The sequence below is a fragment of the Mesoplodon mirus genome (assembly GCF_964341445.2).
Source record: "Mesoplodon mirus genome assembly, chromosome: 11".
In the NCBI taxonomy this organism is placed as follows: Eukaryota; Metazoa; Chordata; class Mammalia; order Artiodactyla; family Ziphiidae; genus Mesoplodon; species Mesoplodon mirus.
Window position 1 is genome coordinate 35,443,968 of NC_138987.1, and position 27,150 is coordinate 35,471,117.

Sequence of the window (27,150 nt, forward strand, 5' to 3'; positions counted from 1 at the left end):
AGATACTATTGAGAAGTGCTGGAGGCCAGCCTAGCCTGTGTGCTCTTTTCAGTTCTGCAAATGAGGGCCCTTCTCTGTGCCAGGCCGACCCTTGGAAGTGCAGGGCAAGAGCTTCTCGACGTGGGCCGTGCTGTCGAGGGCACGGGAGAGGGAGCAGGCCTCAGAGCCAGCATATCCAGTTCCCCACTGCCCCCACAGTGTGACCACCATCCTGCATCCAGGCCCCCAGACACCCTGACCTCTCAGCCACGTGGCCTCCTTCCTGTTCCCCTCCCTGCCTGCCAGGCAGGACTCTGCCTAAACCCTTGTGATGTCTCCGAAAGATAATCTCTTGTTGGAAGCTTCTTCCTTTAAATGAAACAAAACCCTATTCCCTGTGGCGTCCCCCTGGGGCCCCAGAAGCACCCTCAGGAGCTCGCACTCTACAGGTTGGTGAGCCTGTGGCTGCCGGCTGGGAGCCTAGGCCTCTTCCAGTGGGGTCTCTGGCTTGCCGTGAGACTTTGAACAAGGTGCTTCCTTCTCTGGCCTTTAGGTTCCTTGTTTGAAAAGGTGGGGGGGGGGTACCCAGTGAGCTGTAAGGCCCCTCAGAGGCCTTCTGAAGAGTCCTTGGGCAAAAGGGTCCCCCAGTCGGCTTGGAGTGACCCAGATGTCACAGGGACAGGGAGATCCCTTCAGTCTTTCTGACCACCTTTCCCTGTTCCTAGGCCACCCATCCAGCTGTCTGCCTGTCTGTCCTGCAAGTACCTCTTGAGCAGCACCTGTGCCAGGCACAGCCCTGTCCTCAGAGCTCACAGCCTGGCACGGGACCCTTGAGCCAGGAGCGTGACCACCGAGAGCTGGGAGGGAGATGCACACGGGAGCTGCCGCAGGAGCCCGCATCTGTCTGAGGGGCTAGAGGGGGTGTCTGATCAGAGGAGGGGACCCTTTGCCTTCACCACCTGGAGGAGTCATCCCCCAAATACTGCGTGTCAATCCAGACACAGGTCCAGAGCCCCTGGAGACCTCAGGCTGGAAGGGGGTACACGCAGGAGTGTTCTCTGTCTCTGCAAGGGTCAGCCCCACCCCCGCCCACGCCAGGAGCAGTGGGACTTCCCAGGCCTTGAAGGCACACTTCCACTTCTATTTGAGCAGCTTTTTTTTTTTTTTTTTTTAAATAACCACAGCACACTGGGCTCGTCTGTTCATAGCAGCCAAGAGAAACAGAAGCCACCGCTCGCCTTGGGAGCCTGTCTCTGCAGTCCCCTTGATGCCCCTGCCCCCATTCTCCGCGGGCCTCCTGGTGGGGACACCGGCTCAGCAAGGCAGATAAGAGGGGAGCCGGCCCTAGCCCAGCGCCGCTCTAGGCCGGCAGCACGCTGCCCCGTGAAAATGGGAAACCAAGGATCAGGGAGCTTATAAAGTGCCTGAGGGCATATGTTAGGGCCCAGATGTGACCAGCAGTCCTGTGAGGTGACCACCCTGACTGCACATTGCGCCTGCACCCACCCTCACCCCCACCCCCATCAGCTGCTGTCCTCTGGGGCCAGGGTTAAGGGCACATGCCCTCTGGGGCTATCAGGATTGCGGTGGAGTCCCCGTGCCTCAGCCCCACCCCGGGTTCCCTGGTAAGTCCTTTTGTCTGGAGGAGGAGGCAAGGAAGTTTTCGGAGCCCCAGAAGTGACAACACACGCCTAGCTGCTCTGGGCAGAAGCCTCCCCTTGGAGGGCAGCAGTGATACGGCCACAAACAATTTCTCAAGTGTCTGAAGTGGGATGTTCCTGCTCAGTCCTGCGGCCCCACAGCTGACCCCTGCTACCACCGCCTCAGCGCCGGCCACTGGCCTCCCTACCCACATCCTGCTGGAGCTTCAGCAGCGGACGTTTCTCAGACCATTGTGGGTTTTGGCAGACAATCTGCACTGAAGCCTCTGGGCCCCCCGAAGCAGCCGCAGGGATTAAGGTGGGGGGCGGGGAGGCGGGCAGGGACCAGCATTTCTAGAGTCTTCAGGCAGTGCTATCTGGTACAGCAGGAGAGCACATGGATGGTCTGGAGCCTGTCAGATCTTTCTAACTTGGCCTCTACCACTTAGCCGGCTAGGGACCTGGGCCAGGAGCCTGGGTCTGCTCACCTAGAAAACCACACGAGGGCTTCCCTCGTGGCGCAGCGGTTAAGAATCCGCCTGCCAATGCAGGGCACACGGGTTCGAGCCCTGGTCCGGGAAGATCCCACATGCTACAGAGCAACTAAGCCCGTGTGCCACAACTACTGAGTCCGTGTGCCACAACTACTGAGCCCATGTGCCACAACTACTGAAGCCGGCACGCCTAGAGCCTGTGCTCTGCAACAAGAGAAGCCACCGCCATGAGAGGCCCGTGCACTGCCACAAAGAGTAGCCCCCACTCACCCCAACTAGAGAAAGCCCGCGTGCAGCAACGAAGACCCAACACAGCCAAAAATTAATTAATTAATTTAAAAATAAATAAATAAAACCACATGATACTAACCTCACTGGAGGATGTGCTGAAGTACATGACAATAAGTGCCATCGACCCCAGGCTGCAGGACACATTTGGGGGCAACTGAGGCAGGAATGGGGGTTAAAGGGTCTTTCCATTACTGACTTTGCAGGCTGAATAATAAGCGGGGCCAGGCACTGTCCTAAGTATTTTACAAATTAATTTATTTAACCCTCACAACCTATCAGGTAGATGCTATCATTCTCAAGCTGCCGAGGAGGACACAGGCTCAGAAAGGTGAACTACCTCGCCCCAGGTCACCCAGCTGGTGAGAGGCTGAGCCCAGCCAGCCAGCTCCATCCACACCAGTAAGCTCTGTCTCTTGGGTTGGAAATAAACGTCCATCGATGTGATGTCTTCACTTGCCATTCAAGTCGGCTGTGTTTATTGAGCTCCTGTGACTATGGCATATTGCTAGGCCCCTGAATTCAGCCTAAGCCAGACAAGGCCCAGGCCCTCCTCAGGAGGAGACACAGCAAGTCATTAGAGAAGGGGTTGGCTGGTGACCTCTGAGGTCCCCTTCCGCATCTGCAGTTCTAAAACTATGATCTCAATATTCACTGATTGAAACCTCTGAGTCCAGAAGTCTCTGATGATAACATCCTTCGAAAGAACAGCCAATGATCCAAACTTCAGGGCTTCCAGCCTTTTCACGATTCAACATCTGAGTGTGCTTGAGCTTAAATATACCCTAAAACATACCCCTTACCCAGCTAAAAGGTACAGCAGCCCCATCCAGGCTGGACATGGAGGAGCCAGGTGCCCTTCCTGCAAAGGCTCTTGGGTCTGGCCGGAGGGGAGTCTGGAGCCCAGATGGGAGGCCCAGAGCTCAGGTGGCCTGATTATATGGCTCAGTTGTTTCCACAGCAGCTGCTGCTACAGCCCACATAGATTGACCCCTCCCCAGGCTGCAGCTGGGGGCTCAGGCCTGGGCAAGACTAGGAGGGACAGGGGTAGAAGCCAGGCCTTGCCCTCAAGGACCTTTCGAACAGCTGGGGAAGTGGACAAGCCCAGACCAGTGTGGTCTGGGCCAGAGGCAGGGCTGGAAGAGGATGGGGACACCATGTAGCCTGGAGATTTCCCAGACGGCAGGACAGTGGCACCTGGTGTCAAGTTGCTGCCTTGGGAGTCTTCAGTTTCCTAATTCTACACGCAGTAGGTTGTGCCCACTGCAGAGACAGGGGAAACTGAGTCACCACCAAGTTCTGGGATCTGTCCAGTGAGGGAGGTGGAGAGGCCAGGACTAGAACCCAGGCATTGCAAAGCGCAGCCCCACATTTTAAGAAGCCAAGTCGGGAATTCCCTGGTGGCGCAGTGGTTAAGAATCCGCCTGTCAGTGCAGGGGACGCAGGTTCGATCCCTGGTCCAGGAAGATCCCACATGCTGCGGAGCAACTAAGCCCGCACACTGCAACTACTGAGCCCGTGAGCCTAGAGCCCGCGCTCCGCAACAAGAGAAGCCACCGCAATGAGAAGCCCACGCACCACGAGGAAGAGTAGCCCCCGCTTACCGCACCTAGAGAAAACCCACACGCAGCAACTAAGACCCAACACAGCCAAAAAAAAAATAAAAAACAGAATCCAAGTCTATACTGGACTCTGATGTCTCCCTCCATCGAGGCATTCCTCAAGCCCTGCCCTCCCCAGAATCCCCTCCAGGGGCCTTCCAGCTGGGAGAAGGGGAAGTGGGCGAGGAAACCTAGCCTGGGATCAATCCCCTCATCTTGGCCTAAGCGTTTGATCCAGGAGCCTCTCAACTTCCGGCCAGGATTCCACACTCAGGTTCCCTTCGCAGCCCCTCCCCACCCCACCAGGGTCTGCCTGGCTCTCCCTTTGGAGAGTTGGAGGGGTGGCCAGTGTCCAGCACGTGTCCACTGTGTGCCAGGCCCCATGTTGGGCCCGGGGCACACTGAGGGGTCTGAGGTGGAGGTCCTGCCCTCAGAAGTGCCCAGTCTGCCCATCCACACACAGCAGGTGCTCAAATAACCCTCAAACTGAACTGAAACTCCAACAAGGCAAAGTGCAGTAGGTGTGCTAGGACCCTACCCCAGGCCCCTCCCTCTCCCCCCACCCCCCGGAGCTCCTGATGCCCAAGGGGTGCAGGGGTTCAGAGTAAGAAGAGCCTACTGTTTGCCAAAGGCCCTCATCTTGTATTAACTGGCAGTTATGGAGCATCTACTGTATGTCCCAGTGTGTTTTGGGTGGAGAGCTGAAGAAATAACTACTACGGTACTGAGTTTGGGGAGGTCAGAGCAGTATCCACGTCCTTGCCTTACAAGAAGTTAGGGCAGGGACTGAGGAAGTCTGCCCAGCGAAGGGATTTCACAGACAGAGGAAACTCGTGGCTGGGGCTGGAAGACGGCAGGGTGTCAGGGAACTGCTCTGGGAGGTTTCGCTGTGGCTGGAGGGTGGTGGGGACCCCTGTGAAAAGGGCGATGGGAGCAGAAGCATGGGTGCTGGAGGAGCAGGCAGGAGTGTCTTATCCACTCTTCCAGGTGGGCAGGGTCAGGACAGCTGACCCACAGGCCATTAGAGACAGTGAGTCCAGAGTTCCAGGGAGTTGTCCAAGGGCACACTGCAGCAGCGTGGCCCCAGGAAGCCAAAGCCTCCAGCCCATCTTCCAGCAGGGGAGCAGGGGTTGACCTTTAGCTCAAGGTGACCAGGAGGTCCTTCCGGAAGGGAGTCTAGGACAGCATCCTTTGGGAGGCCTAGATGGGCCTGTCCTTGGCCTCTGCCTCCTAAACATGGAAGGCTGTTTTCCCTTTAAGAGGGTGCCAAGGTTATTTATACCCAGGGCTTGCAGGCCGGCGGGTGGGGCAGGAACCCAGGAAGCCGGGCAGGCGCGGTGGCAGGAACGGGCTTACCTGCTTCCCGCCACCGGGGCTGGGCGGGGAGGAGCGGGGAGGAGGGGCCGCGCGCACAACCTGTGGATCTCCAGGCGGCCGTCGGACCCACACTCGCCGGGACCGTGGTGGGGCGCCATTGGGGGGCCCGGAAGACGCGAAAGAGCGAGAAAACAAACTTGGAGAGAGGAGTGACCTGGGGGCCGGGGGCGGAGTCGCCAGCGGGGGAGGAGAGAGTGAGCTGCAGCGGAGCGCGGCTGGCCCAGGAAGCGGAGAGCGCCGCCCACCCACCCGGGGCGAGAGAGGCGCCGCGGGCAGAGGCAGGCTGGGCCGGGGGCTGCCGGGCCCTCGACCCCCACCGTGACCCCGCGGCCCCCAGCCTGCCCCCAAGATGATGAAGAGGCAGCTGCATCGCATGCGGCAGCTGGCCCACACGGGCAGCTTGGGACGGTGAGTGTCAACCCCTTCCCTTCCAGTCCCATTCTCAGCCGGCAGGACCCTAGAGGAGGTGGGAGGTCGGGGGGAGACTGAGGACAGCTGGACGGCCACCTTCTGACTGGCCACCTCTTTTCCTCCCCTCTGAATGCCACCCCCTCTCCCAGCCAGAGCAGGAGGGGCAGGCGCTGGCCTTTGGGGGAAGGGGCACCCCTACCCCTGATTGGAGGGTGGGTGGAGGATCAAGGATGCTGGGTCTTCTCTGTCTCCATGAGCCCCTGAGTGGACGGTCCTCCCTGGCCTCACTTGTCCCCTCTGTACAAGGGGGGACTGTTAACCATCTCTGGTTGCCTGCGGGGGAGGGACGGTCAGGGCCCCAGACCTTGGGGGAGCAGCAGAGATAGGGTCCTGGCAGCGATGGGAGGAGGGGCCGCCCCTGCCCTGCCCTGCGCCACTTCCCGCCGCCCTCCAGCCCAGAGGCATCCTTGCTTCTCTGTCTTGCTTCTGCTTCTCTCAGCCTCAGGTGGAAACACCCCCACATTCCCACCACAGCCCCTGAGCTGGTGGTGTGGAGGGCGGAAATGTGGGGAGCTCCCAGTGCCTGTCTTCTCTCCTCTTCCCCCTGCGCTGGGAGTTTCTCATTCTCTGGGCTCAGGGGAGGGGACTGGGTGTCCACAGACCTGCTGTAGTCACACACTGGCGCAGATGCCTATATGAGCGTGGGCAGGCCGGCCACCTTGCTCTGAGCCTCAGTGTCCCCACGTGTCCCCGGGCAGGGGCCCAGGACCTGCCCACCACCACAGTCCAGAGTCCTTTGTAACCAACAGCCCAGGAGTCTGAGCTCGCACACTTCCTGTTCTTGGGGCAGCCCAGGCCTCCTCTCCCCAGGTCAGCAGAAGAGAGAGGCGCCCCCAGTCCCTACTTCGGTTTCGTCCGCCCACTCTCTCGGGACACAGCCCTGGGTGGAGGAGGAAAAAGCCTGGTATCCTACTCCCGCCCCCATGGAATGTGTTCTGACTGGGATGAGGCAGGCGGGCCACCCAGGGCGGCCTGACTGGGAGGGGCACTGGAAGCATCTGGGGTTCAGGTGCCCTGTTTGCAGTGGGGGGGCAGGAGGAGGTGGGGGTTTCCTAACCTGGGCCAGCTCAGCAGAAGCTGTCTCCCCCTGCAGCACTCCGGAGACTGCCGAGTTCCTGGGGGAGGACCTGCAGCAGGTATGTGCCTGGGCCGGCAGCGGGTGGCAGGGCAGGCCCATGCAGGCTGTCAGCAGAGGGCCAGGCACGGATGCCAGTTGGGGGCCCGAGTTGAGTCATTACCACGCTGTTGGCAGTGGGGTCCCCAGGAGGAGGGAAGAGAAAGGTAGTTCCTGCTCTGGGGGAGAGCAGGACAGTGGGGCGTGGGGGACAACAGACCCCCACGATCCATAACCCGTGGACCCCCTCCCAGGTGGAGCAGCGACTGGAGCCGGCCAAGCGAGCAGCCCACAATGTCCACAAACGGCTGCAGGCCTGTCTGCAGGGCCAGAGCGGGGCGGACATGGACAAGCGGGTGGTGAGTGGGGGTCCCAGGGAGGAGGGCCCTGGGCAGGACACCTCTGTCCAGTGGAGCAGCGAGGTCGGGGCTGGGGTCTCCCCACTAGTCTGAGTCTCTGGCACCAAGGGAGTGGAGACTGCCCTGTCCCAAGGCTCCTCCGGCACCCCACTCATGATGTCCTATTTCTTCCCCATCCCCTTCTTGACACCGCCCGCCTGCACCAATCTTCTGAGCCAAAGCCAGGCCTCTGACAGCACCTGAACCTCTCTGTCCAATCAGCACCCAGAGCAGGTGCTCACAACTGGGCAGTCTGTGAGGGCTTCCTGAAAGAAGTGGCATTTGAGCTGGATTTTGAGTGTTACTCACTGGTGTTAACCAGCAGCCAGTATTTATGGACTGATTACTGCTAGTCTGTTACTAGGATATCTCCATGCATTGCCTCACTTAATGCTGAAAACAACCTTAGGAGGAGGCTGCCCTTATTAGCACTGTGTACCGAGGAGGAAACGGAGACAGAGAGGTAAAGTGATCCACTCAAGGTCACACAGCTAGTAAGTAGCAAAACTGAGATTCGAACTCTGGTCTCCCTGACCTAAGCTGGTGCTCTCTACAATGCTAGGTAGGAATGTGGGGGGCAAACTTGTAACTGGGCAACAATTCCGTGTGGCCAGAGCAATAGGGAACCGTGGAGGGTTTTGAGCTCCGCAGGGGCTAGGTCAGCCACAGGTGCCCTGCAGCAGGGGAGAGGGCCCACTCTAGGTTGTGTTCCTGGCTCCTCCACCCTCCCTCTAACTGTGAACTGGGGCAAGCCCCATGCCCTCTGTTTTTAGTTTTCCATTCAGTGATGGGACTTGGTCCATCACTCCTTCCTGCCCAATCAAGTGGCTTCTGGGAGGGGGTAGGGGGACCTCAGATGGGTGGGGGCTCTGTACATGGTTACGGGGAGCTGTCACCTCCACCGTGCCTTGTCATCATCCTGCTTCTACTCTCACCTGTGTCCGTGGCCCTCCTGGGTTCCCGCCTCCCCTGTCCACGCCCAGGGCCTTGGTGGGGATTCTGCCCCCAGGAGACTCGCCATGTGCTCAGGCAGGGGCGTGGAAGCAACCCAGTGGGTGAGCACATGCGCTCACGCTCACAGCCGACCCTGCCCTTCCCTGCAGAAGAAGCTTCCCCTCATGGCTCTGTCCACCACGATGGCCGAGAGCTTCAAGGAGCTGGACCCCGATTCCAGCATGGGGTGAGCACGGACAGGGACCTTGGCCCTCACCTGGAGATGCCAAGGAGGTATCTGGGTCAGGAGAGGGTCCCAGTCAGGGAGGGCATCCGCGGTGGAAGGATGACCAGGCTGGGAAGAGTGTCTGGGCTGGGAACAGTGTCCAGGTCAGTGAGGGCGGCCAGGCCTGCGAGGGCGTTGGGCTCAGTGAAGACGAAGGAGAGATAGAAGAGACAGGGGGTGATGGGGAGGCAGGAGGCCCCCCTGCCCAATCTCTCCAGAGCGGGGTGAGGGGCTGTGGGAGCCCGGGCCCACTGAGTGCTGTGTCCACAGGAAGGCCTTGGAGATGAGCTGTGCCATTCAGAACCAGCTTGCCCGCATCCTGGCCGAGTTTGAGATGACCCTGGAGCGGGACGTCCTGCAGCCGCTCAACAGGCTGAGTGAGGTGACCCTGCCCCCTCCCTCTGCCCCCAGCTTCCCCAGCCTCCAGCTCCCACCTCCGCAGCCCGCTGAACCCTTCCTGTGCCCGCCCCCAGGAGGAGCTGCCAGCCATCCTCAAGCACAAGAAGAGCCTGCAGAAGCTGGTGTCTGACTGGAACACACTCAAAAGCAGGTGGGAGCCACAGCCTTTAGGTGAGGTTCACGCCTACTTCAGCCTATGGATGTGGCCACAGAGCTTCGAGGCCCTTCCCCCACTAGGAGGACGCTGCAGGGCCCACTGAGTACAGTGTGTGTCCTTGTACACACGCCTGGTCCTTAGGAAGACATATGGGGACAGTGCATGTGAGGGTGCCTCTGTGCGCGTATGTGCATGTGCTTGTGCCAGCTGGAGTACTCAAAAGCCCGGGATAGCCATAAACCTCCAAGATCCCTGGTTGGCGGGAGGGGCCCCACCCTCCACTCTGGAGGTGCGTGGCCCTGATCACCAAGCCCACCACAAGGGGGTGCACCAGAGCACTCTGCCCAGGGTGGGCAGAGCCCCAAGGCCAGTTCAGCTCTGGGATTTGCATCTATAAATTCCGGAATCCTATGTGGTCAGGCCTATGGAGGGGCCCTTGGCTCTGGACATGCGATGGGGACGTAACCACCCCACCTTGGGATCATCCTCAGGCTCAGTCAGGCAGCTAAGAACTCAGGCAGTGGCCAGGGCCTGGGTGGCGGCCCGGGCAGTTACACCACCACAGCCAACAAGGTGGAGATGCTGAAGGAGGAGGAGGAGGAGCTGAAGAGGAAGGTGGAGCAGTGCAAGGTGAGGGGCGCTTGGGGCTTCCTGGATGTGTGGTGGTGGCACGAGTGGGTGCTGTCCCCATTTCTCAGGTGACAAAACTGAGGCTCAGATAGGTGACGTGACTTGCCCCAGGCCACATAGCTAGGAAGCAGCAGAGTCGGGATTTGAACCCAGGCTGTCAGGCTCCAAGGTCTGTGTACTTAACCATCACCTTGTAGCCACTTCTGTCTATACCATACGCATAACACCTGGGAGGGAGAGACGCCTGTTCACCAGAGTCTCAGTGCGTTTGCTAAGTGAGTGAATGAATGAATGAATGAATGAATGAAGGGTGGGTGAACAAATGAGGGGTGAGTAACACAAGGCACTGTGCTGAGGATATAGGGACACAGAGAAGAGGACTAGAAGCTGTAAAAGCCCCTCAGGAGTTCAAAGGGGTCCCTGCGGGCTGGCCCCAGGAACAAACCGTAAGCAGAGAGAGGAGAGCTGGTTGTGACCCTCCCCGTACAGCTTGGGCAAGTCGCTATCCCCTCCAAGCTTCCCCGCTGGGCCCCAGCCTCGCTGGTATAAGCCCTCCCCTCTCTGTCCCCAAGGACGAGTACTTGGCCGATCTGTACCACTTTGCCACCAAGGAGGACACCTATGCCAACTACTTTATCCACGTGAGTCCAAGACCGGGCTCCTGCCACCCGGAGCTCAGGGGCCACTGAGACCCCCTGCGAGATGGTGGGAGGGAGGGGTCTGCGTTTGTGGCCCCTGGGGGAGGCTCAGCTTCCCTCACTTCCCCCCGGGGGTGCCCCCTTGTCCCCATAGCTCATGGAGATTCAGGCCGATTACCATCGCAAGTCTCTGAGCTCACTGGACACGGCCCTGGCTGAGCTGAGGGAGAACCACAGCCAAACAGGTGGGGACACAGGCAGGCCCCGACCCCCACCCCTGACCCCCACCCTGCTTGGGGCACATTAAGAAGCTTGCACTCCATCACGAAAGGCAGCAGGGAGCCAGGGATGAGTTCTGAGCAGGGGAGCGCTCAATTAGATTTGTGATGAAGAGATTGCTCTGGCTGCTGCGTGGAGAATGGAACGAAGGGGCAGGACTGGAACCCTGCTAGGAGGCAGAAGGGAGGGAATGGTGTCCCGGACTGGGGTGGGGGCAGTGGAGGTGGGCGGATTCAAGAGATGTGTTGGATGATTTCAGGATGTGTGGCATGGGTGGTCAGGAGGGAGGTGGTAGCCCCTTGAGAACGTCTGGGGGTTGCTCCTGTCTGCCCTGACCTGGGTGCTCAGAGGTGGGAGGACCCTGGGCCGCTCATCTGTCTCATCCCTGCAGACCCCTCCCCCTCGATGATGGCCGCCCCCTTCTCCAGGGTGTATGGGGTGCCTCTGGGAACCCACCTGCGAGAGCTGGGCCGGGACATCGCCCTGCCCATCGAGGCCTGCGTCATGATGCTGCTTTCTGAGGGCATGAAGGAAGAGGTGGGGCTCACTGGGGTGGGTGGGGAAGGAGCACCAGGGCCCTCACTCGGTCCCACACCTCCCACACGCTGCCCGCGCTGGGACCTGTAATCTCACCGTTAGCGTACAGGTGCTGGCAGGAGGCATGGCCTCCTGCTACTGAACTGACACCGCCTCCCACTTAACGATGCTCACGTGGGCCGGGCACTGTGCCATCAGCCCTTTGTGCTCCTTGTTCCAGTGGATTATCCCAATAACCCTTGGAGGGAGCCCTCATTGGCTCCATTTTGCAAGGGGGAGGCAGAGGCCAATGGGTAGATGTGCCCAGCAGGTGAGAAGGCGGCAGTGAAGCCGGAGACTCCACCTGAGTCACAGCCACACGCTGCCCCCATCCGTCCTTTGCACCTCGGTCGTGCTAGTCTATCGGCTGCTTCCTAAGGACAGACCCTTAGGAAGTGGACCACACCCAAAGACAGACCTAGGCTTCAGGACAGTCCTGCTGGGCCTCCTGTCTCCCTTTCACTCCTAACCAGACTCCTGTCTCCCCATGACTTTTCTGAGCTCCTCCCAGACTTCCCTTTTTTTTTTTTGTGGTACGTGGGCCTCTCACTGTTGGGGGGTCTCCCATTGCGGAGCACAGGCTCCGGACGCGCAGGCTCAGCAGCCATGGCTCACGGGCCCAGCCGCTCCGCGGCATGTGGGATCTTCCCGGACCGGGGCACGAACCTGTGTCCCCTGCATCGGCAGGCAGACTCCCAACCACTGCGCCACCAGGGAAGCCCCTAGACTTCCCGTTTTGCTCAGAATCTTAAACCTTAAGAGTCGAGAGGAACCACGAATACGGTGGTGTTCACTCTGCCCCCCAGCCCAGTGGGGCCCCCGAGGCCTACTCCAGGCCATGAGTGGGCCAGGGCCTCCCAACCGGGGTGTCCTGCCCCGCCCACCCCTCCGTGATCCCCACCTGCCCCCTCTCGCACCTCAGGGCCTCTTCCGTCTGGCCGCCGGGGCCTCGGTGCTGAAGCGCCTCAAGCAGACAATGGCGTCGGACCCCTGCAGCCTGCAGGAGTTCTGCTCTGACCCCCACGCTGTGGCAGGTACCTGCTCTGAGGAGCCCTGGGTAGAGAGCCTTCCCCCCAAATCCCTTCCCTGAAGCTGCGTGAAATGATCCCATGATAGTTTGGCTTAAGGCCTGATAATCTGCCAAGAAGACATCTGAGGAGACATAGGCGTCCTTAACGTTGAGGTCCATGGTGAGCCCCCTGAAACGGGTGTATGTTTTTCTGTGGACAAGATCACTAGGCTTCATCATTTTCTCAAAAGGGCCCGTGGCCCAAAGAAATGATCAGACCTAGACACGTTAGTGTGAACAAGAGGTAAAAGTTCCTGACATGGGGAGAGCTGAGGACTGGGGGTAAAGTTGGGGGCTTGGAGGGCTGCATCTGAGCCCCCACCACCGCTCCAGGTGCCCTCAAGTCCTACCTGCGAGAGCTGCCGGAACCCCTGATGACCTTTGACCTCTATGACGACTGGATGAGGGCAGCCAGGTGAGGATGGGGAGGGGCGGGTGCTGGGGAGGATGAGGCTGCAGAGGGGCCACCCAGGGCAGGCTCACCAGGTCTCTCCCCCGTCCACAGCCTGAAGGAGCCAGGAGCCCGGCTGGAGGCCCTCCAGGAGGTGTGCAGCCGGCTGCCCCGTGAGAACCTCAGCAACCTCAGGTGAGCCCCCAGCCCACACCCAGGCCTCCCCAAGCCAAGGCCCAGCTGCCACTTCAGGGCCGTGGGCTGGTGTCCTTGTCCTAAGCAATATTTCTGAAAATACCACTTTGATGTATTAACTGTATTTTTTTATACTAGACATCAAACTGAACACATACCTTGAACCTTGAAGCCACACCACCCAGCTTTAAATCCCACCTCTGCCACTATGTGGTCCTAGGCTAGCAATCTAACTCTCTGTGCCCCAGCACCCTCGTGTGGAAGACTTGGAGCATGACAGTCCCTGCTCTGTAGGGTGGCTGCGAGGTTCTCAACTTAGTGCCTGACACGTAGGTGGTGTTCAGTAGGTCAGCTAACGTAACTAGTAAAAATTTTCCTAAATGTCCTGTGTGGTGTCTTTGCCACTCGTTGGCAATCCCAGGCTGGAGAAGTCTCAGGTCTTGGGGGGCATCCATGGGTGTTCATGGCCCAAGATGCCCCGCCCCTGGTCCAAGTCCCCCTCCCACGCCCTAGGTACCTGATGAAGTTCCTGGCACTGCTGGCCGAGGAGCAGGAAGTGAACAAGATGACACCCAGCAACATCGCCATTGTCCTGGGGCCCAACCTGCTGTGGCCCCCTGAGAAAGAAGGGTGAGTGGCCACAGACTGAGGGGAAGGTGGCAGTCCCCCCCCCCAACATCTGCTGCTTATTTTTCCCCTGGGCCTCAGTTTCCCCATCCTTGGAGTAGGTTGAGCAGCTGCAATTGTCAAGGCTGCTGTGAGGAGCAGCCAAAGGGATCGTGGATCCCATGGGGCTTTGGAGATAGGCATTCTGGGTAAAGGCAGTAATGGGGTGCTTGGTGGCCTGCTACGGGGAGCTGGAAGCCCAGGGATCTGATTCTAGCACCTCCCCCCCGCCCCCCACCTTCCAGAGATGGGCCTTAGGAAGTCACTTTGGACCTTCATTTCCTCTTTTGTAAATTGGAGAGAAACTAGACAAACATTGAGGATTTTTGCTTTGGGAGTTAGATGAGATAATAAACGGAGAAATGTTTTGTAAATTGTAAAGTGCTGTGATATATGAGGGGTTGTTATTCACCTGATCCTTGTGTCCCCAGTGCCCAGCAGAGGGCCAGAGAGTTGGGGTCACTAGACTTTGCTAAATGATGACTCACTTTCACTCTCTTTTTGTCCCAGGGACCTGGCCCAGCTGGACGCAGCCTCCGTCTCATCCATCCAGGTGGTGGGCATGGTCGAGGCTCTGATACAGAATGCAGACACCCTCTTCCCTGGAGGTAAAGCTCCCGCCTTTGTGAACGTGTCCCTTTTTGTGCCTTCATCTGCCCAGCTTGGTGCCCTCCAGACTCAGCTTCAGTCCCTGGCAACCCTGCAAACTCACCACAAGGCCTGGAGGAAATGTCTTCTCCACTCTGCGCCTCAGTTTCTCATCTGTAAAATGGGCATGATGATGCCTGCTTCGTGGGATTGTTGTGAGGCCCACCTGGGAGTGGGAAGGCGAAACATGGTCCAGACAACATCCAGAGAAAGGGAAAGTGGTCCCGACACCGGCTGAGGAGGGGAGGCCTGCGGAAGCTCTCTAAGTTCAGATCTGCTCCCTTCTGTCTGCAGATATCAACTTCAACGTGTCAGGCCTGTTCTCAGCGCCTGCACCCCAGGACAAGGTCAGCGACAGGCCGGCTTCTGAGGAGACTCCATCGATTGCCACACCCACCCCGGCCACTGTACCAGCTCCAGCTCCGGCCCCTGCCTCAGCCTCAGTGGCTCTCAAGGAAAGGTAAGGACTGATGGGTATGAATGGCCCCTGTCCTGGCCTTGAGATGCCCAGCCTGAGACAACATCTCTCAGGGTGTCCAGTAGCATTTTAGGAAATATAATTATTATATTTTCATCCCAAATACCAGGTTTCCCAGTTTGGAGTGGGTAGGATAGAGACCTCAGAGGCATATTCTTCTCAACCTCTGATGTGTTCGCTTCTGTGTTATATGGTTCTTTACTGAGCACCTACTGTGTGCCAGGTGCTGTTTCAGACCCTGGAGATTTAGGGAACTAGGGAACTGATCATTTTGGAATGTGTAAATTCTGTACCTTCCAGTCTTCTCTTTGATCCTTTAAATCAGAAGGTTTAACATGGTGCCATGTTGCCTCCATACCCAGCGGGTATTGATCAGTTATCACAGACTGCTGGGGCCCCAACCATGAATTTCCTCAGATGAGCAAGACAGACAAATGCTGCCCTTAGAGCTCACATTCCAGGGAGTGGGGAGACAGAATCAACCAGAACACTGATGAAGGCACAGTGTAATGTCAGGCGGTGATGCGTGCTACGAAGGACAGTAGAGCAGGGTCGGGGGGTCGAGTAGGGAACAGGAGTCATGCAAGGGGGGGCTCAGGAAAGGCCTCCCCAGGGAGTAGCCAACGGAGCAGAGCCAGGAATGAGCCCTGGCCTCCTCCCCTGCTTCTCGTCCATTCTCTGGCTTCTAGTGGCCAGAACATCCCGTAAAGATCACGTGGAGGCTGAGAGTTGAGATACAGGGGAGGCCCTGCTTTCTACCCCACATCTTGGTCACATGAGGGACCTCAGACACTGTCGCAGTGTCACGCAGCAGCCAGGGCTCAGTGGATACAAACTCTGGCCCATGCCAGAAGAATCTTATCAGATCCCAGGCCCAGCCACAAAGTGGTGGAGAGCAACTCCTGGGAGGACCCAAACTCAGCCTGTTGGCTGGGAATCTCCCCAGGATTCCAGGAGTCCTCTGGGAGATGGCCAAGGCTGACCCTGACCCTCTCCTTCCCTCGCAGGGCAGAGTCTGAGACACCCCCCAGACCAGCCTCCCCCAAGGTCAGTAGGAGCTCCCTGGAGGCAGCCGCCCCAACAGAGGACATGGCTCGGAGGAGTGAGTTGGCTGTGGGAGGAGAAGGGGGGCAGAGGGTGGGCAGGGAAAGGGGGCGGGCAATCCCAGACTGTCCCATGTTTTCAGACAGCCAGGGGAGACCAGGAATCCAGGTGGCTAAGGGCCCAGCTTTGCTGCCGGACACTCTGGGTTCAGATTCCAGCTCTGTGACCTTGGGCAGGTGACTTCACCTGTCTGTGCCTCAGCTTCCTCCTCTGTGTAATGGGACAGTAACTGCACCTGCCTTTTAGGGCTTTTTGGAGAATTAAATGGTGCTGCCTGGCCCATACCCAGCACACAGTAAATGCTCGATAAAGGTCAGCGATTGAGTGTTGGGGGCGGTGGAGTTCAGTCCCTCAAGAAGACCAGGGATCACAGAGTGAAGAGGGAGGATGGGGTCTTCGAAAGACAGCGAAGGAGGGCGGTGGCGGTGGTGGTGGTTTGGTAGCCTCCTTCTGAGCCCCTTTGGTGCATTCACCTGTTCAGGTGGCCTAAAGCCAGGCAGGTGAGAAGGCCAAGGGTTCAGGTGGAGAGTCTGCCAGGGTAACTAGGACACTTGGGACACCCAGCCCAGGAGGCTCTAGAGTTTTCCACCTGGATGGGAGTAGATGGGCCAGCAGGAGCTGGCAGGTCGCACAGGGATCTTCTTACAGGAGGGGGCTTCTAGCCACCTTTCCTGGATGGGGTGCAAGCAGGATGTTTGCTCACTGGAGCACAAGTCAAAGGACGGTCACAGCATCACCTGCGCTGGTCCTCACGTCAGCCCTGGGAGGTCAAGGCTGTCATCTTATCTCACCGATGAAGAAACTGAGGCTCCCGGGGGCAAGTGATTTGCCCAGGTCCTCCAGTGGGTGGAGACAGAGCTAGGACCAGGGTCCAGATGTCCTGCCCCACCTAGCCCCTCGGCTGCCTTGTGAGGTTGGACTGTGCAGGGGGATCTGAGCGCTGGGGTGGGGAAGTTCTGGTGGGCTTCTGAGAGGAGGTGAGGAGGACCCAGGTGGCAGGTGGAACAGGCAGCAGTTCTTTATTCAGCAACTCTGTACTGAACACCTACACTGTGCTAGCCAGCTGGACATCAGCTGGCCTCGCTTAGTTTACATTCTAGTCAGGGAGGCAAGCAATAATCGAGCAAAATTAAAACTGACAAGATCATTTCAGAGGGCAAGAAGTCCCGTGAAGAAAATACGACTGGAAAATATGCCAGTAACTGGGGCCGGGCGGGGGAGGGGCCCTCTAGCTGAGGACACACGTGGACCGAGGCCCGAATGGTGAGCAGCCAGCGTGGAAACTGTTCCCGGAAGAGCGAACGGCAGATACAGCAGATTCAAAGATCCCAAGGTGGCATCGAGCTTGGGGATTTGCCGCAGGCAGTGTAAACGCCTAACCGCCCCTCTCCTTCCTCCACAGCCAAGCGCCCAGCGCCGGCCAGGCCCACCATGCCACCCCCCCAGGTCTCCAGCACCCGCGGCTCCCCTCCAGCCCCACCCCCGCCCCCTGGCTCTGGCAGCCCTGTGACCCCCCGGGCTCTGCCCCGCCGTCTGGTTGGCAGCAGCCTCCGGGCCCCCACGGTGCCACCCCCATTGCCCCCCACTGCCCCCCAGCCTGCCCGGCGCCAGAGCCGGCCCCCACCAGCCTCCCCCAGCCCGGCCTCCCCGGGGCCAGCCTCCCTCATCCCAGTCTCTCTGAGCGCACCTGCCGATGTGGACCTGGGGGCGGCCGCAGAGGAGGGAGGGGCCCCTGAGGCTGCAGGCAGGGCCCCCACTCCCCCAGTTATCCCCCCTCAGCCCCGGCCCAGGAGCCTCGCCTCAGAGACTGACTGAGCCAGCAGCTTCTCCCCGACAGCCCTCAGCATCCCCTCCTCCCCACCTTGTCTTCCTAGGACACAGCCCTCGCCCCTCCCAAGGGGGTGAGGGCCTCCAGCCTTTGCCTACAAGTGCCTCGGTGTCCGCTGGGTCGGCCCCCACGGCAAGAGGACTCAGGACAGTCCTCCGCTTCCAGACCTCTTACTCTTGGATTCACCCTGGGCTTGGGGGCGCCCCTCAGCCAACTCCCCACTCTCTGGCAGGGTCCCAGGGGAGCCGCCGGAAGGAAGGAGAGGCTTGCTTGCTCCTACAGGACTTTTATTTTTCTCTTGCCAACATATTTTTTTGTAAGGCTGGTAAATAAATTATTTTGGACAAAACTGGAGCAGCTGCCCAAATGATAGTTTTATTTTCTGTTCTTGAAATAAAGAAGCCACTTTGATAAAGGGGAAAAAGTTACCTATTCTTTGCCTCCTTTCTTTTTTCCTGTCTGAAATAATAACAGCCAACATTTTTAGCTCTTACTTTGTGCTACACATTGTGTTTTTCTATGCATGATTTCCATTTAATCCTCTTCCAGGGAAGTAAATCCCATTACCTCTTACAGGTGAGGAGACTGAAGCTCAGAAAATGACCAAGGTCACATGGCAAGTGAGGCATGGACCTGGCCCAGGTCTGCCTGATTCCAGAGCCTGGATCTGTTAAAATTTATTTAACTTCTTGGAGTTTCCTTCATCTGTGAAAACATTTAACAACTTCCACCACAGAAATGTTGGTTTGAGGATTAAAAGAGACACACTTGTTAAGACCAAGGCACCGCCCTTGCACACAGAAGTGCCCTATAAGTGATGACTGCTGTTGCTGTTTCCCCCAACCTGTGGTGGTCTCTGTTCCCGGAGAAGGCAGGGAAGCCTCCCCTGTGGAGCAGGGATGGATCTGTCCTCAAATATTCCCTGAGGCTGCTCTGTGCCAGACTCTGGGCTAGGTCCCAACTCAGCCCTTCGCCCTAGGAGCTCCTGGGAACGGACGGGCAGGAGAACTGACAATTAGAATCAAGTGTCATGGGGGTTCCCTGATGGTCCAGTGGTTAGGACTCCACGCTTTCACTGCCAAGCGCACAGGTTCAATCCCTGGTTGGAGAACTGAGATTCCGTAAGCTGCGTGGCAAGGCCAAAAAAAAGAAAAAGAATCAAGTGTCATGGCACTGGGAACCCATCTTAGCCCACTTAGGGGCAAGCCAGTTAACCCAGACTGGTGTGTGTGCATGTGTGTGTGTGTTTATGTGTGTAGGGTGGACGTCAAGAAGGCTTCCTGGAGGAGGTGATATTGAGGGGGAGTCTTTCAGGAGCTGGCCAGCTAAAAAAGGGAAGAAGGAAGAACATTCCAAGCAAAGAAGACCACCTATGCAAAGGCCAGGAGCAAATGCCCAGGGCACTGAGGAACAGAAAATATCAGCCTCAGAGCCTGAGTGACAGGGTGTGGCTTTTCCCAGGTCTTTGAAGCTCCAGTTGCTCCTGGGGTTCAGACACGTCTTCAGAACCTTCTCAGAGGTTGGCAGACAACCTCAGAATTGTGACACATACCTCCCCAAGTGGGGACCTAGGCAGCTGGGTCCCATCACTGCCTTGGGCAACTGGCTACTGCTGCTCTGTCTCCTTCCCGCTCAAGGTCCTCGGGTGACAGGCTGCCTCTAGCCCAGTGCCTCTCCACTCTGGCCTCACAGTAGAATCCCTGGGTAATTAAAAAAGCAAAGAAATTTTGAAATGCCAGGTCTCACCCAAAACAAACTAGAATTTCTGGGATCCTGCCACACATCGGTATTTTTAAAAAAACGTTTCTCAAAAGTCATGGAACTGGACTTCCCTGGTGGCGCAGTGGTTAAGAATGCCTGTCAACGCAGGGGACACGGGTTTGAGCCCTGGTCCAGGAAGATCCCACATGCTGCGGAGCAACTAAGCCTGTACGCCACAACTACTGAGTCTGCACTCTAGATCCCGCAAGCCACAACTACTGAGCCCGTATGCCACACCTACTGAAGCCCACGCACCTAGAACCCGTGCTCCCCAACAAAGAGAAGCCACCTCAACGAGAAGCCCGAGCACCGCAAGGAAGAGTAGCCCCCACTTGCTGCAACTAAAGAAAGCCCACGCACAGCAACGAAGACCCAAAGCAGCCAAAAATGAATAAATTAAATAAATATTTTTTAAAAGTCATGGAACTGTACATTTAAGGTCTACACATCTTACTGTATGTAAATTATATCTCAAAAAAAAAAAAAATTCGTTCCCCTGGGGACTCCACCGCACAGCCAGAGTGGAGAACCACTGGTCTAGACCATGGGCTCCAGCGTCCGAGAGGACACCGTGTGCCTCTCTCCCCAACACACCCACACTCTTCTCAAGACTTCGCTCGGAACTGGTGTGATCACGGTTCAGAGGGCAAAGAGATTTGACCCAAAGATAACATCTCCTTTAGCATCTGTTTTCCTCCTAGCAACCAGCCGTCTTAAGCTTCTGATTGGCTGGGGAACGCGGAGCGGGCCATATTTTCTACTTCTAACTCCTTATTGGTCAAAAGGAGGGTCAGTCTCTCAGCCTCCCATCCTTGCAAGAAGACAGTAGGGCTGAAGCTCAGCGACTACTGGCCCAGCGGAACTAAGGGGAGTGACGAAGGACCAGGCTAGGCCGTCGTTGGTTCCTTTCCCTCGGTGGCGGCCGCGATTCCGCCCTTTTCTCCAGGTTCCCTTAGCTCGCGGCCCAGCTCCTCCCCGAGACTCTAGCCCCCATTGGCCGCGGGCCAGGCCGTGACCCCGCCCCCTGGCCCTTCCGGCGCTCCGATTGGCAGGTGCCGGAAACCGGCCAGCTGCGGACGAGCGCGCCGTGCTCGCGGAAAGAGAGCGGCGCGGCGCGAGCGTGCGGGCAGCCAGGAGGCTGCATGGCGCGCTGCGAACGGCTGCGCGGCGCGGCCCTGCGCGACGTGCTGGGCCGGGCGCAGGGGGTCCTTTTCGATTGCGACGGGGTGCTGTGGAACGGCGAGCGCGCCGTGCCGGGCGCCCCGGAGCTGCTGGAGCGGCTGGCGCGGGCTGGCAAGGCGGCGCTGTTCGTGAGCAACAACAGCCGGCGCGCGCGGCCCGAGCTGGCCCTCCGCTTCGCGCGCCTTGGCTTCGGGGGGCTGCGCGCCGAGCAGCTCTTCAGCTCCGCGCTGTGCGCTGCGCGCTTGCTGCGCCAGCGCCTGCTCGGGCCGCCGGACGCGCAGGGCGCGGTGTTCGTGTTGGGCGGCGAGGGGCTGCGGGCCGAGCTGCGCGCCGCGGGGCTGCGCCTGGCGGGGGACCCCGACGAGGACCCGGGCTCGGCCCCGCGCGTGCGCGCCGTGCTGGTGGGGTACGACGAGAACTTCTCCTTCGCTAAGCTGAGCGAGGCTTGCGCGCACCTGCGCGACCCCGACTGCCTGCTGGTGGCCACCGACCGCGACCCGTGGCACCCGCTCAGCGACGGCAGCCGGACTCCCGGTGAGCGCGGGGCTGGCGGGGAAACTGAGCTAGGGGGCGGCCTGCGCTTATGCCTCCACTCCTGCGAGTGGGGTGGGGAAGGGGCGTATCCAGGTGAAAGGTGGGGAACAGGAGGGATGTGAGGGCGGTCCCCACCCAGCAAGAGCCCAAGATGCTTTCATGTCCACATGTGGTAATTCTTGCAACCGTCACCCTGTGAGGGGCAGCAGTGGGGTCCCGGTTTGACAGACGAGGAAACTGAGGCCCATTGTGGCTCAAGGAGTTGCGGGCGGAATCCAGGGCCCCGACTACCAATCCTGGCCTTTCTGAACCAGCCTCAAGGGCTCCTGTCATTTTCCCCACCCGCCATCGGGGTGAGGTCGGAGAGTTGGGGACAAAGCCTGGAAGGATTCCCCCCACCACCACCACCGTTGGAGGTTTGGAACAGGAGTTTCTAGCAGCAGGTTGAAGGCAGGTGTGTAGGGAACACAGAAGGTGGATGGAGTTTGACCTGAGTTCCAGTTCCAGCTCCAGGGCTCTGTAATTTTGTTAAGTTACATAACCTTTGAGCATCTCTGCCCTGGGTGTAGAATAGTAACCATTACCGTTTCGCTGAGGAGAGAGTGATCAGGATGAGTGCCTGCTACATAGTAGGTGCTCAGATGATGTAAATTGTATCCAAGACCTCTCCTGTTACAGAGCTTTATGATGCACCTTGGTGTCTGTTATTTAGTTTCAGAATTATCCTGGAGATGGAAGTTATTGTCCCATTTCCCAGTTAAACTGAGGCTAAGAGAAGGGGAAGTGAGCCACCCAAGAAAGAGCAAGAGGATCTGAACTTGGCTCTTGAGGCCACCTTACCCCCAACCTCTAAACCCCACCCCCTCCATCCAAGGCACTCTTCACTGCTGTCATTTGGGAATTCAGATCTGCAGAGAAAGCAGGAGCAAGTGAGGCTCCTACATCTTGGAGGGTTCAAGTTAGACAAGGGCAGATGGTAGCAGAGGCTGACAGTAGTGAGTGTGTGTGTGGACAACCAGTCAGTAAGCTGAGGGCAGGGACAGATCTCCATGACTCACTCCCTGCTGGCTGCTGACTCGATTGATACCGAATCCTAGGAGGGCAGGGTGGAATCGATTGAGGAGTAGACACAGTATTAAGATGGGTGGCAGGGAGGTCCTAGAGCTGAGGAGATCGGGAAAGCTTCCTGGAGGAGGCATCTTGCAGGACAGGGCACTAGGGAATGGAACAGGGCTTGAGCCATGGCGGAACCCGTTCCAGGCTGAGAATCTTACAGTTCTAGGCCCCTCTTAGCTTTGCTGCATGACCACTTCAGTCTCAGTTTCCCCATAAATCCAAGGTGAGGGCGCTGGTCAGGGCTCCCAGCTGCACTAGCTCCTGCCTGCCCTAGGCCATGCTATGAAAAGTGAGTTTCTTTGGAGGCCTCAAAGCTCAGGTTAAGGTTGTGGGTTCAGAAGCTCCCCCAGGGGCTCAGGAAGGATGGTGTGGAGGAGCTGGGGAGAGACCAGGCCCTGCCCACGCATGCCCCGTGGGTCTCAGCCCCCACCTGGCTTTGCCCGCCGGCTCTACTGGTCATTCCCACAGCCAAGAGGGGGAGACAGAGTTTAACAGATAGAGTGCTGGTGTCCTGTTTGGGCACAACTGAATCATGCAGCTTTAAAAGTGGAATAAAAACACTAATAAAGGCCCCAATATGCATAAAATCTGAAATAATGCTAATCTCACCCCAGTTCCCCCTCCCCAGTCCCTATGGGTCTCCTAAATTGTGTGTTTACCTATTTACCATGTGGCAGCCACTTGAGCTGGCAAATAGAAATGCCTGTTGTCTTAGGAATACATCACCAGCAAAACATATGCCAGCCTTGGATGACAGGATGTTGAGAAGAGTGGGATGTAGTGGTCTGAGGACAGTTACGTTCATAGACTCCTCTGCTTGGATGCTCGCTCACCCAGGGTACGGATCTTAGTTTCATTCACTGCTCTATTCCCAGTGCCTCACACAGTGCCTGGCATATAGTTGGGCCTCAGTAATATTGGCTGAGTGAGTGAGGTGGGACATGGGGGGCCAAGAGGGATCGGCTCCGACCTGGTCGGAAAGGAAGATGCTGGGACTTCCCTGGTGGCTCAGTGGTTAAGAATCTGCCTGCCAATGCAGGGGACATGGGTTCAAGCCCTGGTCCGGGAAGATCCCACATGCTGCGGAGCAACTAAGCCCGTGTACCACAACTGCTGAGCCTGCGCTGTGGAGCCCGGGTGCCACAACTGCTGAGGCCCACGCACCTGGAGCCCGTGCTCTGCAACGGGAGAGGCCACCGCAGCAAGAGGCCCGCGCACAGCAATGAAGAGTAGCCCCTGCTCGCTGCAACTAGAGAAAGCCCCCGTGCAGCAACGAAGACCCAACACAGCCAAAAATAAATAAATTTATTTTAAAAAGGAAAGGAATATGCTGACAGAGCTACTATTTTTTTTTTTTTAATTTATTTTGGCTGCGCCAGGTCTTAGTTGCGGCATGCAGGATCTTTAGTTGCGGCATGCATGCGGGATCTAGTTCCCCGACTAGGGATCGAACCCAGGCCCCCTGTATTTGGAGCACGGAGTCTTACCCACTGGACCACCAGGGAAGTCCCCAGAGCTACCATTCTTGAGCTGAGAAAATCACTTTGGGGTGACGCAGTTGAGCCCTTCCCATCCTGGAAGGAATTTCTAACTAACAGGGCAAATGGCTTTTCTTCCCTACCCAGTTTTCAGGAAAACAAGCAGGCAAGTTCTAGGTCAGAGGTCAGGGAGACCTTCCCATCAGGGTTGCTCTGGGCCAGCTCTGCCTTGATCCTAAGGAAGTTCTTCCTCCTCATCTGGGGGCCGCAGGGCTGAGGATTCTTCCTGTTTGTGCACCTTCTGTGTTTTCGGCTTAATCAAGTTGAGTGTCATCCCCTGTGAGAAGGGAGACAGGAGGCCCAGAGCATTTGGGGTCAGACCATTGGAGTACTGATGTCTAGTAACTGGAAGAGTCTTGATTTATGCCTTTTGCCAATTTCTGTGGTGTAAGTACTCCCCCCACTGTGGCTGATTTCAGCCTACCAACGTGAAGTCACCTCTCATCATGGGGTTGGGAAGATACGTACACACCATTCTGTAATATTTCCATCATTAGGATGCAGGTAACCTCAAGAGCATAGATAATGGTAAAATAATTAGGAAGTGATGAGTTTTGAGAATTTATTACCTTTGTTTTAAACATATTTCACTTGTTAAGTTTATATAAGTTGACTTTTAATAGTGGCTTTGTTTAACCACCAACTCATTTCAGAATTCCTGAAAATGAAACATTCAGCACTCCCAAGCCAGTACAAGCTGGCCCTGCACATGTCTGGGTCAGACCTACCTGAATGCATATCCTTTATCTGCCACTTATTAAGCTGTGCAACCCTGGACAAGTTACTTAACGACACTGAACGTCAGCTTTCTCATCTGTAAAATGGGCGTTCATGAGCTCCCACACAGCCCCTGGCACTTTAGAATGTGCTCATCATTAGTGAAGGTAGAACATTCTGGCACAAAGATGTACCCCTGAGACGGGCACAGTGGACTCTGTGTGGGACAGGATGGTACTGGGCTGGGAATTAGCCTTTTCTAAACAGTCCTCCTATTGTTAAACACTTGGGTGCGTTCCACAATTTTGCTTATTATAGTTACTGAGGCCACGGACATCTTCAAGCATGTAGCTGTTTGTCTCCAGTTTGAATTCTCGCCTTGTGATCACTTTCCCAGTGGAGGCTGACTGGGTCAGAGGTGCGAACATTTCTGTGCCCTGCTGTGTTCCAAAGGGCCGTGCCAGTTTCCGATGCCAGGAGCACACATTCTTGTAGCAATGACTACAACTGCTGTTTGTTAAGGGCTTTTCTGTTTCCAAAGCGTTTGCCCCTGTGGTGCTCACAGCACCTCTTGGAAGGTAGGCATTACTTGGATCCCCCTTTCCAGTGAGTCTAGGGAAACTCAGAGAGGTTGGCTTGCCCAAAGGCGTGTGGCTGCCTGGGTAAAATTGTGAACCGCACGCAGGGGTGACTGAGCCAGGCCCAGTTACGTGCAGTGGCTTGTTCAGGCCTTACAATACCCACACGAGATACTGCCATTGATATCCCCATACAAGAGATGGGAAAACTGAGGCACAGGGAGGTTAAATAGCCTGCGCAAGAAAGGTGGAGATGGGGTGTGAATGCAGGCATCTGGTTGCAGAGTCTGTGCCCTTAACCCCTACACTAAGACTTGGAAGCAGGTGACCTTTTAACTCATTTCAGTGCCTAATTTGACCCCCGTGCCAAGCTGCCTCGATGGGAATTTCAGTTTCCGGGCCTGGATGCTTTCCCCGCTGCCACCCGCATTGACCGAGTCTCCATGTCCCTGCAGGCACCGGGAGCCTGGCTGCCGCCGTAGAGACAGCCTCAGGCCGCCAGGCCCTGGTGGTGGGCAAGCCCAGCCCCTACATGTTCGAGTGCATCACGGAGCACTTCAGCGTGGACCCCAGCCGCATACTTATGGTGGGCGACCGCCTGGAGACGGATATCCTCTTCGGCCACCGCTGCGGCATGACCACCGTGCTCACGCTCACAGGCGTCTCCCGTCTGGAGGAGGCCCAGGCCTACCTGGCAGCCGGCCAGCACGACCTCGTGCCCCATTACTATGTGGAGAGCATCGCGGACATGATGGAGGGGTTGGAGGACTGAGCCCACATGACCAGCAACTGCGGCTGCAACCCTTGCTCACCCTGTTCCTGTAGATGGAGGTGATGGGCCAAGAGCTGCATTAAGGGCTACCAGCTCCCTGGCCCCAGTTTCTACCCTGGTGGGGCTGGAACCCAGGGAAGATGTCAGGGCCCTCGGACCCCCTTCCAGCAGTGGCTGGGCACTCTGCTGTCCCAGAAGCTTCCCGCCTCCCTGCCACTGGTTTACTCTGGCCTGACCCAGCCAGGTGGCCTTATATCCTGCCCTGTGACCTCTGCTTGTTTAAATCTGGGCCCTGCTGCCTTGTGAGGACTCCCCCAACCCTGAGCACTTAATCCCCTACCTCCTCCCTGGGGCCTCTAGGGCTCTACCTGCTCCTGGGTCCTGGCCCTGGGTTCCTATTGACCAATCAGAGGTCTAGGTAGCCATGAATCATTATTGTCCTGAGCCCTGAATGGACCGATCAGAAGGCTAAGTGATAGTGACTCGTTGCTGTTGGGTCTTGAGTGGACCAATTGGGAACCTAAGCGACAATGACCCTTTCTTGTCCTAGGTCCTGGGTAGACCAATCAGGACCCTAGGTAATAATGACCCATTCGTCTCTTGGATCCTGAATAGAACAATCCAGAAGTCTGAGAGACAGTGGCCTCTTGACAATCTGGGTCTGACTGGACCAGCCAGGGGTCCAGGTTTCTGTTCATAAATAAGGGTCCAAGTGCTGAAGACACCCCTCCTCCACAAAGGGGGCCACTTGGTTGCTCTGGGGGCTTCTGTAGCTGAGAGCCCCACCCTCCCTGATCATGGTACCAGACCAGTGTTGACGGTGGTCACAGCTTGGGAGGGGGGCTTTTGTGGCCCGCCCCCCGTGCTGTCTGTTTGCTGTGCCACCTCTCCCCCGCGCCCACCCCCAGCTATTTATTTATTATTGCGCGCCAGTGATGGTGGGCATGGGGGCTGGGCCTTCCCTGCCACCTCCACGCCTGTTGTAACCAGTCCTCCCGTACTTAATAAAGTGCGAGTGGGAGTGTCTGTGGGTTGAAGTCTGTGTCCAGGGTGGGGCGGGGGGAGGAACCCCTGCCTGAGCCTGCTCTCCCCGGAACTGGCCCACCCGCTTCGTGAAATGATTCACCCCAGTTCCAGAATATTCTCTGTGTGCAGTGGTACCTTAGCACAATAGCTTTATATACCTATCTGTCTCAGTCCTTCAGAAAATCCAGCAAGCTTGCATTACTCATCCCACTTTACTCCTTGGGGAATGAGCATCATAAAGGTGATGTTAAGTTAAACACAAGGGCACACCCCTAGAAAGTGAGATG

General features: G+C 57.4%; 2 protein-coding genes across 4 annotated transcripts; both read left to right on the forward strand.

Moving 5' to 3' along the window:
• Positions 1 to 5,549: 5,549 nt before the first annotated feature.
• SH3BP1 (SH3 domain binding protein 1) lies at positions 5,550 to 18,071 on the forward strand. Of its 2 annotated transcripts, none has more exons than XM_082635004.1 (18): positions 5,550 to 5,787; positions 6,944 to 6,986; positions 7,219 to 7,323; positions 8,466 to 8,542; positions 8,852 to 8,963; positions 9,055 to 9,131; positions 9,629 to 9,767; positions 10,340 to 10,408; positions 10,560 to 10,650; positions 11,076 to 11,221; positions 12,183 to 12,294; positions 12,663 to 12,744; positions 12,835 to 12,915; positions 13,429 to 13,545; positions 14,092 to 14,189; positions 14,524 to 14,689; positions 15,715 to 15,808; positions 17,872 to 18,071. In XM_082635004.1, the coding sequence occupies exons 1-18, from the start codon at positions 5,729 to 5,731 to the stop codon at positions 18,007 to 18,009; spliced, it is 1,806 nt and encodes a 601-aa protein (XP_082491130.1). In that variant the 5' UTR covers positions 5,550 to 5,728; the 3' UTR covers positions 18,010 to 18,071. The 2 variants fall into 2 exon arrangements, with proteins under 2 accessions (XP_082491130.1, XP_082491129.1); XM_082635003.1 differs by lacking the exon at positions 17,872 to 18,071 and adding an exon at positions 17,214 to 17,834 and having other exon boundaries at positions 15,715 to 15,809.
• Positions 18,072 to 20,510: 2,439 nt separating this feature from the next.
• On the forward strand, positions 20,511 to 26,830 carry PDXP (pyridoxal phosphatase). Of its 2 annotated transcripts, none has more exons than XM_082636311.1 (2): positions 20,511 to 21,116; positions 25,521 to 26,830. In XM_082636311.1, exons 1-2 carry the CDS (start codon positions 20,543 to 20,545, stop codon positions 25,835 to 25,837), a joined length of 891 nt encoding a protein of 296 aa, XP_082492437.1. In that variant the 5' UTR covers positions 20,511 to 20,542; the 3' UTR covers positions 25,838 to 26,830. The 2 variants fall into 2 exon arrangements, with proteins under 2 accessions (XP_082492437.1, XP_082492438.1); XM_082636312.1 differs by lacking the exon at positions 25,521 to 26,830 and adding an exon at positions 24,424 to 24,993.
• The last annotated feature ends 320 nt before the right edge of the window (positions 26,831 to 27,150 follow it).

What these genes read in the sequence shown, in the direction of transcription:
- PDXP (XM_082636311.1), top strand. Translation starts at nt 20,543, where the DNA reads ATGGCGCGCTGCGAACGGCTGCGCGGCGCGGCCCTGCGCGACGTGCTG. An exon ending in CGACGGCAGCCGGACTCCCG is followed by an intron (nt 21,117 to 25,520) that starts GTGAGCGCGGGG and finishes ATGTCCCTGCAG; the next exon opens with GCACCGGGAGCCTGGCTGCC.
- SH3BP1 (XM_082635003.1), top strand. Translation starts at nt 5,729, where the DNA reads ATGATGAAGAGGCAGCTGCATCGCATGCGGCAGCTGGCCCACACGGGC. An exon ending in TGGAACACACTCAAAAGCAG is followed by an intron (nt 9,132 to 9,628) that starts GTGGGAGCCACA and finishes GATCATCCTCAG; the next exon opens with GCTCAGTCAGGCAGCTAAGA. An exon ending in CTGAGGGCATGAAGGAAGAG is followed by an intron (nt 11,222 to 12,182) that starts GTGGGGCTCACT and finishes CTCGCACCTCAG; the next exon opens with GGCCTCTTCCGTCTGGCCGC.